We start from the raw sequence: 10,742 nt of genomic DNA, 5'->3' as shown, positions 1-10,742 counted from the left end.
CCAACCTGGCTGGAGGATAGTTGGGTGGCTAGATGATTAGTTAGGCAAGGGTCAGGTCTTGCAGGGCCTTGTTGAAGACCATGGTAAGAACTTTAGGTTTTATCTTAAGTGTTTTGGAAAGGCATTCCAGAGTTTTCAGTGGAGAAATGACATGATCAGGTTTCTGTTTGACGAATAAACCCAGAAATGTCTGTGTGATTGCAGAAACACTGATGAGGAAACCATTGCAGTCATCCAGAGTAGAGATAAAAAAATCCTTCTTGGGGAAAATGGGCAAGGGTTCATAAAGGAATAATGTCATATTAGAACCATGGATGACAGGACATTTGCTAGGCAGGAAAGTCAGGCATGTGTGTTAGATGAACCAGAAATAACTTTGGATGACTAGTTGGGTGGGCGAGTGAGCGGCAGGACGTAGAGCTGATGGCAAACAGGGAAGGGCTTTAAAGGTTGATCTAGGGATGCAGGGTTATCAAATTGCGCGACTACCAAGTTCTATGTAGGTATGTCCTTTGGAGTTGTGCAGCAAGGTAGCCTTGGTAGGGAGTTTGACTCTGAACCTAAAGGCAGCTATACAGGGCTTTTACTTAGTATAGAGACTGAAAGCTGGCATCTGGGATGACCGGGTGGGGCAGTGCTAGGACAGAAACCAAGCAGGACGCAAGAGACTCTAATAAGGCCTGAAGTTAGGTAGGGGCTGTTGAACTGGAAATGGAGGGTTTGGGCTTGGAATGAACAGTAAACAGGATTTGAGGTGTGGATTGGGGGGAGAAGCTAATGAGGCCTTTTTATTTATTTTGCTTGTTTTGTTTTGTTTTTGTTTTTATATGAGGCCTTTTAAAAAATACAAAACAATATAAAATATTGAAACAAAAGGCCGGGCGCGGTGGCTCAAGCCTGTAATCCCAGCACTTTGGGAGGCCGAGGCGGGCGGATCACAAGGTCAGGAGATCGAGACCACAGTGAAACCCCGTCTCTACTAAAAATACAAAAAATTAGCCGGGCGCGGTGGCGGGCGCCTGTAGTCCTAGCTACTCAGGAGGCTGAGGCAGGAGAATGGCGTGAACCCAGGAGGCGGAGCTTGCAGTGAGCCGAGATCGCGCCACTGCACTCCAGCCTGGGCAACAGCGTGAGACTCCGTCTCAAAAAAAAAAAAAAAATATTGAAACAATACAGAAGTATGGAGTTCACAAAATTCTCATCCTCCACTCCTTTGAGCTACCTAAAACATTTGGTGTATCTTCCATTTTTCTGTGTGTGTATTTATTTATTTTATGTTTGTATTCAAATCTATTATAAAGATACACCTACAATTAAGTTTAAAATGGAGGTTTACAATTGAAGTAAAAAATGGTCATACACTTCTTGTTATTATTATTATTTGAGATGGAGTCTTGTGTACAGTGCCGTGATCTCAGCTCACTGCAACCTCCAACTCCCAGGTTCAAGTGATTCTCCTGGCTCAGCCTCCCGAGTATCTGGGACTACAGGTGTGCACCACCACACCCAGCTGATTTTTGTATTTTTGGTAGAGACTGGGTTTCACCATGTTGGCCATGCTGGTATTGAACTGACCTCAAGTGATCCGCCCACCTCGGCCTCCCATAGTGCTGGGATTACAGCAGTGAATCACTGTGCCCAGCCTATTTTTTATTTTTTCATATGATACCAATATAATATAGTTCTGTCTTGTTTTGTAGCCACTATGCAGCATTCCGTTGTTCAGATGTATCATATTTAGTCGACAGACCTTTAGGCTGCCTTAGGTTTTTCACTATTCCCAGCATTAGTGAAATGAGCATTCTTTTTTATTTGTCTCCGTACTGTGTAAACACTGCCTTGGAGAGCATGTGAGGTGACATGCGTGGAATTCAGGTTGTGACTTGGGGGAAGCTGTGATCCTGATCCCTTGAGGGAACATGTATTCTGCTCTGGGTCTGTCCTTGGGGAACCTCCAAGGGAGTGATCAGAATGGTCGGGAGTCTGCAGGCCACATTCTAGGGGCAACAGTCAAAAGAACTGGGGCTGTTTCTCCAGATTTCAGCTGGGACTGTTCACAGCTTCCACGTATCAGATGAGTTCTCATAGGGAGATAGGGTAACGCCTTCCCATGGAGCTGGGGAAGAACACCTACCAGGTAGAAGTAAGAATTCCATAGAGTTAGGTCAGTTTGGGTAGGATTTGTATGGACCTCGACTTTCTGATGATTGGATTGTAAGACTGGGTTTTCTGTCACTGGGAGCGTTCATGCAGGGGCCAGGGTGCTGTGGAGGGGCAGTATGTGAAGCAAGTTGAACTCTTCACATTCCAACTTTGATAACAGCATTCCAGATGGAGACGATGAGAGACCAAGATGGGGTACTGTGGGCTGTGAGGGAGGAGCGATTGACTGAGGATTCGTATAGGGGAGGGCTGAGGCTGGAGGCATCTCAGGGTATAGCTCTGGGAAACCTGGAATGCTGGGTGAAGCTCAGTGAAAGATTTAACCTCATGTGCACTGCTGGTGGAGTGGTCTTCAGGTGTATGGGCCAAGGGGGACACAGGGATAACAAGAGGTCTGAGGGTGATTGTTATGGTGACTGCAGGAGGATGGAATACCCGGGTGTTGTCATGGTGCTCCATGCAAGAAAATGTTTCCAGCAGAGGGAGGGGGTGAATCAGAGAAGCATGGTGCTGCCTGGTTAGAGGGGCAAGACATGAGTTAGTTTGGAACTGGCTGGGTAGGGAACTGGGACTGGAGATGAACTTTCAGATTTCATTCTGCAAATACATATTGTCTAAGTGCTTGGGATGGAGCAATGAACAGAACAGCTAAATATTCCTTTCTCACAGAGTTTATATTTTAGTAGGGGAAACAGTAAATAAATGTATATAATATTAGACATTGAGAAAAAGCAGAAAAGGGGTATGCAATGTCAGGGGCAGTGTGGTTGAAATTTTAGAGGGGCTAAAAGGGAGAGCCTATATATGTATATATATAAAACAGGGAAGATTATTTTGCGTAAAGACTTGTGGGGAAAGGGAGCAGTGAGCCATGTGGATATAATGCAGAGAAAGAATACATTCCAGGTACTGCAAAGTGTTTGGGGTAGAAACAAACTTGGCTGGCTGGGTGCGGTGGCACACACTATCATGCCAGGACTTTGTGAGGCTGAGGTGGGTGGATTGCTTGATCCGAGGAGTTCGAGAGCAGCCTGGACAACATAGTGAGACCCTGTCTCAACAAAGAAAATAAAAATTAGCTGGGTATGGTGGTGCACACCTGTAGTCCCAGCTACTTGGGAGGCTGAGGTGGGAGGGATCGCTTGAATCCAAGAGGCAGAGGTTGTGGTGAGCTGAGATCTCACCACTGCGCTCCAGCCTGGGTGACAGAATGAGACTCTGTCTCACAAAAGAAGGAGCAAACAAACTTGGCTTATTTGAGGAGTGACAAGCAAGGTGGCTGAAATGGAGTGAGCAAGAGAGATGATATTAGGAGATCAGGTTAAAGAAATCTAGACTTTCCAGGACATTATAGGCCATGGTATAGTTTGGATTTTTTCTTTTCTTTCTTTGTTGCCCAGGCTGGAGTACAGTGGCGCGATCTTGGCTTACTACAACCTCCACCTCCCAGGTTCAAGCGATTCTCCTACCTCAGCCTCCCAAAGTGCTAGAATTACAGGCTCCCACCACCACACCAGCTAATTTTTTTATTTTTAGTAGAGATGGGGTTTCACCATGTTGGTCAGGCTGGTCTTGAACTCCTGACCTCAAGTGATCCAGCCACCTTGGCCTCCCAAAGTGCTGGGATTACAGGCGTGAACCAGCACATCTGGCCAAGTTTGGATTTTTTCTAAGTGCAGTGCTAAATGGGAAGTATTAGAGGATTCAGGCAGAGGTGTGATAAGACCTCACTTTTTTTTTTTCTTTTTTTTTTTTTTCTTGAGATGGAGTCTTGTTCTTGTTGCCCAGGCTGGAGTACAGTGGCATGATCTCGGCTCACTGCAATCTCCACCTCCTGGGTTCAAGCAATTCTCCTGCCTCAGCCTCCTGAGTAGCCAAGATTACAGGCACGCGCCACCATGCTCGGCTAATTTTTGTATTTTTTTTAGTAGAGACGGGCTTTCACCATGTTGGCTAGGCTGGTCTCAAACTCCTGACCTCAAGTGATCTACCCACCTTGGCCTCCCAAAGTGCCAGGATTACAGGCATGAGCCACCGTGTCCAGCCTCACTTATGTTTTAATAGGATCAGCCTGACTGCTGTATTTAGAATAGCCTGCTGGGGTGGAGGTGGGGGAATGGAGGTGGAGACGGCATAGAATAAGGGAGACCAGTTGAAGGGGCTAATGCTGTAAGCCAGGTGAGAAACAGTGATGGCTTAGATTGGGCAGCAGCAGTGGAAATAGTGAGGAGTTGGACATTAGCACTCATTAGAGGTGAGGAGAATTAGTAGGGGGATCATAACTCCACCCCAAGAGTTAGGTCCCCAGGGTTAGTGAGAAATCACTGGAAGAAGATACTTTGTGGATCATAGTTATATTTGGATCAGAACTTGGATTAGGGTCTGACCTGGAACCAGTAAGGGGGTCAGAAAGATTTATTGGTCTTTGCAAAGACCAAGATTGGAGTCTGGGTTTGGACAGCCCTATTGGTATTAAGAGAAATTTTAGGGTGAGGATAGTTTGGGGTTACAGTTGTAGATGGAGGCTAGTACCCCTTTTCAATATCTTCAGACTAGGGTTGGTTGTAACCGCCATCTTCTGTGCCAGTGAGCTCACCTGGGGGTGGAGGAGTTTGGAGGCTATAAGGCCTTTTCTTCCTTGGGTGTCATGGGGGTAGACGTATGCTCAGCCCTGCCTGGGTCCCAAGCTGGGACCTGCAGTCAGGGAACGGGAGAGAAGGCTCCCTGGTGCTTGACCCAGCTTCTTTTCCCTCAGATGGCCCACTGCGTGACCTTGGTTCAGCTGTCCATTTCCTGTGACCATCTCATTGACAAGGACATCGGCTCCAAGTCTGACCCACTCTGCGTCCTTTTACAGGATGTGGGAGGGGGTAGCTGGGCTGAGGTGAGGCAGATTATGGAGGTTAAGGTTGTGGAGGGAGTCTAATATTGTGTTTTGGGGTGGAGGCTGTGACTGTGATGCTTACTGGCCTCTGCCCACAGCTTGGCCGGACTGAACGAGTGCGGAACTGCTCAAGCCCTGAGTTCTCCAAGACCCTACAGCTTGAGTACCACTTTGAGACAGTTCAGAAGCTACGCTTTGGAATCTATGACATAGACAACAAGACACCAGAGCTGGGGGATGATGACTTCCTAGGGGGTGCTGAGTGTTCCCTAGGACAGGTATGTAGGGCTGGGGATTAGGATCCTTCAGACACAGGTCGTGAGACAACCTAGCCTGCCTGGAGGTAGGCGGCAAGCAGGACCTAACCCTGCCTGTTATCCTGAAACTCCCTTCCCCGCTTTGCCCCAGATTGTGTCCAGCCAGGTACTGACTCTCCCCTTGATGCTGAAGCCTGGAAAACCCGCTGGGCAGGGGACCATCACGGTAAGGAACCCAACAAGGGTTGGGGAGGGACTTAACATCAGTGAATTCATGAGGTGATGTAGTCTTCCCCTACCTAGGTCTCAGCTCAGGAGTTGAAGGACAATCGTGTAGTGACCATGGAGATAGAGGCCAGAAACCTAGATAAGAAGGTGTGTCTGGAAGTAGGCACTGGTAATCCAAGAGTTAAGGGGCCAAGGATGGTATATGGGGGATGGGGGTGTGGACAGAGATATGGCATAGTGGTGGTTTGTTCCTGAGTTTTGTAACTGGGGTCTTGCATTGGCAGGACTTCCTGGGAAAATCGGATCCATTTCTGGAGTTCTTCCGCCAGCGTGATGGGAAATGGCACCTGGTGTACAGATCTGAGGTATGAGACCCCTGGGATTGGGTGGGTTGGGGTAGGAGAGAATCTCCTGGGGCCTGTGACTAGCAAGGTTTGGAACTTGGGGAGAAAGAAACTGCAGGTGGGTAGAGAAGTGTGGCAGCTCCTCACGGGCCATGCCAGAACTCACTGGAGGCCTTGGCCTCCACCTTCAGGTCATCAAGAACAACCTGAACCCTACATGGAAGCGTTTCTCAGTCCCTGTTCAGCATTTCTGTGGTGGGGACCCCAGCACACCCATCGAGGTGAGGAGCTTGTCTCCTGCATGGACTGCGCTGGGGAAGAGAACCTGGGGAGGGACTTATTCTCATCTGCCACCTGACTCGTTTATGTCCACACACACCTTCCCCTCAGGTGCGATGCTCCGATTATGACAGTGATGGGTCACATGATCTCATCGGTACCTTCCACACCAGCTTGGCCCAGCTGCAAGCAGTCCCGGTGAGTGCTGGTCTTGCCATGGGTGTGGAAATGGGCCTAGATAGCTGAAGCTCGGGGTTAGAGAGGGAGGAGAAGGCAGCTCGAGTCCTTGGCTGATGCTCTGAGAATTTCCTACCCTAATTTTTCTGTCCTCACCAGGCTGAGTTTGAATGCATCCACCCTGAGAAGCAGCAGAAAAAGAAAAGCTACAAGAACTCTGGAACTATTTGTGTCAAGATTTGCCGGGTGAGACAAAAGCCCATATAACCAAGGCTTTGATTCCTGAGCTCCATGACATCAACTGCTGTCATCCCAGGCATGACCCTGGTTTCATTTGCAGGTAGAAACAGAGTATTCCTTTCTGGACTATGTGATGGGAGGCTGTCAGATCAACTTCACTGTAAGTTGCCTTACCAAGGGCAAGAGAATAGGTCTGGGGCTCAAGGTGGTCTTTAGCTCCCTTCCTCACCTCCTCCCAGGTGGGCGTGGACTTCACTGGCTCCAATGGAGACCCCTCCTCACCTGACTCCCTACACTACCTGAGTCCAACAGGGGTCAACGAGTACCTGATGGCACTGTGGAGTGTGGGCAGCGTGGTTCAGGACTATGACTCGTGAGTACCTGCTTCTCTTGGCTATACCCGCTCCCTGCAGATGCTTCAGCCTCTGGGCTCACAGTCCCCTCACTGCCTCTTGCCCAATACACTGTCCTCCCACAGAGACAAGCTGTTCCCTGCATTTGGATTTGGGGCCCAGGTTCCCCCTGACTGGCAGGTGAGCTCCCTCTCTTTCTGCCACTCCTGTTTTCAGTTTCAGGGTCCTGATTTTGGGGGATATGGTAAATTTACTTACTACCTGGCACTCAGCTTTAAGAGGAGATGCAGGGATGAATTCCTGCAGGCATGTAGACAGCAAGTGCTCAGGACTCCATAGCTCCTGTAGGAATCTTGGTACACGCCATAGTGTCCTTTTTCATTCTCAGCACAGAGGTCATGGGGAAAGAACCTCGGTTTCATTTTTGTCTCCAGGTCTCGCATGAATTTGCCTTGAATTTCAACCCTGGTAACCCCTACTGTGCAGGTAAGTTTCCCCATCCACCCTGAGGCAGGTCAGTCCACACACATAGGGGCAAGCCTGCATGAGTAAAAGGGAGAGTGAGGGCAGATACCTGCCTTCATTGTCCAGAGGGTGGATTTTATTTAATTTTTATTTTTTGAGAAGGAGTCTTGCTCTGTCACCCAGGCTGGAGTGCAGTGGTGCAATCTTGGCTTACTTGCCTACTGGCTTCAAGCAGTTCTGCCTCAGCCTCCCAAGTAGCTGGGACTACAGGCGCATGCCACCATGCCTGGCTAATTTTTGTATGTTTAATAGAGACGGGGTTTCACCATGTTGGCCAGGCTGGTCTCGAACTCCTGACCTCAGGTGATTCACCTGCCTTGGCCTCCCAAAGTGCTGGGATTACAGGCGTGAGCCACTGCGCCCAGCCCAGAGGGTGGATTTTAGAGCTAGGCCTGTGGAATCAAATCATCATGTCAGGCTAGGAGTGGTGGCTCACACCCGTAATCCTAGCACTCAGTCGGGAGGCCAAGGTGGCTGGATCACTTGAGCCCAGGAGTTCCAGACCAGCCAAAGCCCTGTCTCTACTAAAACAAAACTTAGCCAAGCATGTTGGCAGGTGCCTGCAGTTCTAGCTACTCAGGAGGCTGAGGTGGGAGATCTGAGCCCAGGAGGTTGAGGCTGTGGTGAGCCATGATCATGATCATGCCACTACACTCCAGCCTGGGTGACACAGTGAGACCCTGTCTCAAAAAAAAAAAAAAGAAAAAATCATGCCACATGACTTGGGGCAGATTGTTTAATTTCTGTGTGCTTTGGTTTCATAAGAAGACTAAATATTATATGAAATTGACTACTCAAGGAGAGGCTCCAAGTAAAGCAGTAAGCCTGGTGCTTATTAAGTGTTCTCTGAAAAATGGTATCTGTTACGTTATCATTATTATCTTTGCCTAGAACCTAACGGGTACTTATTTGAGCATCAGTGGAAGCCTTGTTTACCTCCTTGCAGCGTGTGTTTGGCGAGTCCACCAAGCCCTTTTGTTTCGGGCCAAACCTTTTCACTCCCCAGCACCCCAAGGTGGGCACAAGCTGAAGTGGAAAAGGTGACCTGACCTGATCTGATCTGGGTTTTAAAATTTTAATTTTGTATTTCAACTAAGTTCAGACTTAGAGAAAAGTTGCAAGAATAGTCATAGGAGCTCAGTTCCTTGGAACTCAGGGGTCAGGGCCTGAGTTCACAGGGGCTCTTCACCTTTATCCCAGTTACCCTAACATAACAATTTACCACATTTACTTTCTCTTTTCTCATACATGTATACTGTGTGTGTGTGTGTGTGTGTATATATATGTGTGTGTGTGTATGTACATGTATACATATATACATTCACATTTCAAGGGAAATAAATGTATGTGTTTATGTATGTATACGCATGTATACATATGTTGGAGAATGCTGTAATAAATAGCCCTGCCTCAGGTTTGCCTCTATGGTCCTACCAACTTTGTACCCATCATTATCCACCTGGCTCTTTACCTCTGAGTACTTCAGTATCTCCTAAAATCAAAGACTCTTTCTTTTTTTTCTTTTTTTTTTTTTTTTTTTTTTTTTTTGAGACGGAGTCTTGCTCTGTCGCCCGGGCTGGAGTGCAGTGGCCGAATCTCAGCTCACTGCAAGCTCCGCCTCCCAGGTTTACGCCATTCTCCTGCCTCAGCCTCCCGAGTAGCTGGGACTACAGGCGCCCCACCTCGCCCGGCTAGTTTTTTGTATTTTTTAGTAGAGACGGGGTTTCACCGTGTTAGCCAGGATGGTCTCGATCTCCTGACCTCGTGATCCGCCCGTCTCGGCCTCCCAAAGTGCTGGGATTACAGGCTTGAGCCACCGCGTCCGGCCCCAAAGACTCTTTCTTACATATCACAGACCAATCCTCAAAATCAGGAAATTAACATCTATACTATTATCCAACCTATAGCATTTATTCAGATTTTGCCAATTGTCCTAATATCTTTTACAGCAAAAGAAAATCTCAGATCACACATTGCATTCAGTTAGTATATATTTTTTATATGGACGACTTCTTGCCTTTCGTGATATTAACATTTCATGATATAAACAATATAGCCCAGATATTTTCTAGAATGTCCCTCAGTTTGAGTTTACCCAATAAATCCTCAGGATTAGATTCAGGTTGTACATTTTTGGCAGGAATACCACCAAAGTGATGCTGTGTATTCTCAGTGCATCTTATTCAGAGGCACATGATGTTGATTTGTCCTGTTACCAGTCATGTTAACTTTGGTCACTTAGTTAAGGTCAGATCTACCAGGTTTCTCCATTATACAAGTACTATTTTCCCCTTTCTAATTAGTATATTTCGAGAAAAGACTATATAAATATCCATCACATACACATCAACATTCCCCTCTAGTTTTTTATTTTTTAAGTGATGGGGGTCTCACTATGTTGCCTAAGCTGGCCTTGAACCCCTGGGCTCAAGCAGTCCTCCCACCTCAGCCTCGTGAGTAGCTGGGACTACAGGCATATGCCACTGTGCCTGGCTATACTTTCTAGTTTTAACATCCATTGATGATCCTTGCCTGAATCAGTCATTTCTGTGATTGTCAAATGATTGTGTAATTCTTCCTTCTACATTTATTAGGAGCTTTCCTTTCTCCCACAGTAATTAATCCATAGTACGGATCCTTATTGTATCAAATGGATCATTATTAAATAGGTTATAATCTGATGCTCACACTCTCCTGGATTTATCCAGGAGAATCCCTCTCATCTGGGTGTTAATTCAAGCTGTGATTTAGGGCAAGTCCCCTCCTGTCTTTGAACCTTAGTTTCCTCATGTGTAGGAGAGAGTCAAGTACCCTGGTTTACAAGGGTGAATGAATGAAATGCACCCAGGTTCCCAGATCTCCTGGGCTGGGATGGGGTGATTTCAGGACTGGTGTAGTCCTGAGAGGTCCAGGACTTTACGGTATTTCTTGCTCTCCTCTGCAGGCATCCAGGGCATTGTGGATGCCTACCGCCAAGCCCTGCCCCAAGTTCGCCTCTATGGCCCCACCAACTTTGCACCCATCATCAACCACGTGGCCAGGTTTGCAGCCCAGGCTGCACATCAGGGGACTGCCTCGGTGAGAGTCGTGGGCGGCAGTGGCAGTGGTGGCAGTCGAGGGCTTCCTTGAGGGTTATGGAACAAAGGACTTTTTTTTTTTTTTTTGAGATAGACTCTTGCTCTGTCACCCAGGCTGGAGTGCAGTGATGCTATCTCAGCTCACTGCAACCTCCACCTCCTGGGTTCAAGTGATTCTCCTGCCTCAGCCTTCCTAGTAGCTTGGATTACAGGCA

The 10,742-nt window shown here is 47.6% G+C and overlaps 1 protein-coding gene across 1 annotated transcript in view; it reads left to right on the top strand.

Annotated features, from left to right (window-relative positions):
- Nucleotides 1–10,742, top strand: part of CPNE1 (copine 1) — a 28,256-nt gene that overhangs the window by 16,509 nt on the left and 1,005 nt on the right. The window contains 13 exon segments of the mRNA NM_001267789.1: nucleotides 4,919–5,047; nucleotides 5,146–5,325; nucleotides 5,456–5,530; nucleotides 5,608–5,679; nucleotides 5,817–5,897; nucleotides 6,068–6,157; nucleotides 6,267–6,353; nucleotides 6,492–6,578; nucleotides 6,673–6,732; nucleotides 6,812–6,945; nucleotides 7,051–7,105; nucleotides 7,360–7,411; nucleotides 10,395–10,528. Of these exon segments, the coding sequence (NP_001254718.1) occupies nucleotides 4,919–5,047; nucleotides 5,146–5,325; nucleotides 5,456–5,530; nucleotides 5,608–5,679; nucleotides 5,817–5,897; nucleotides 6,068–6,157; nucleotides 6,267–6,353; nucleotides 6,492–6,578; nucleotides 6,673–6,732; nucleotides 6,812–6,945; nucleotides 7,051–7,105; nucleotides 7,360–7,411; nucleotides 10,395–10,528 (1,236 nt within the window).

This window comes from Macaca mulatta, chromosome 10 (genome assembly GCF_049350105.2).
Source record: "Macaca mulatta isolate MMU2019108-1 chromosome 10, T2T-MMU8v2.0, whole genome shotgun sequence".
Lineage (NCBI taxonomy): Eukaryota > Metazoa > Chordata > Mammalia > Primates > Cercopithecidae > Macaca > Macaca mulatta.
The sequence above is the reverse complement of the archived record's forward strand: the minus strand, read 5'-3'. Positions and strand labels throughout refer to the sequence as shown.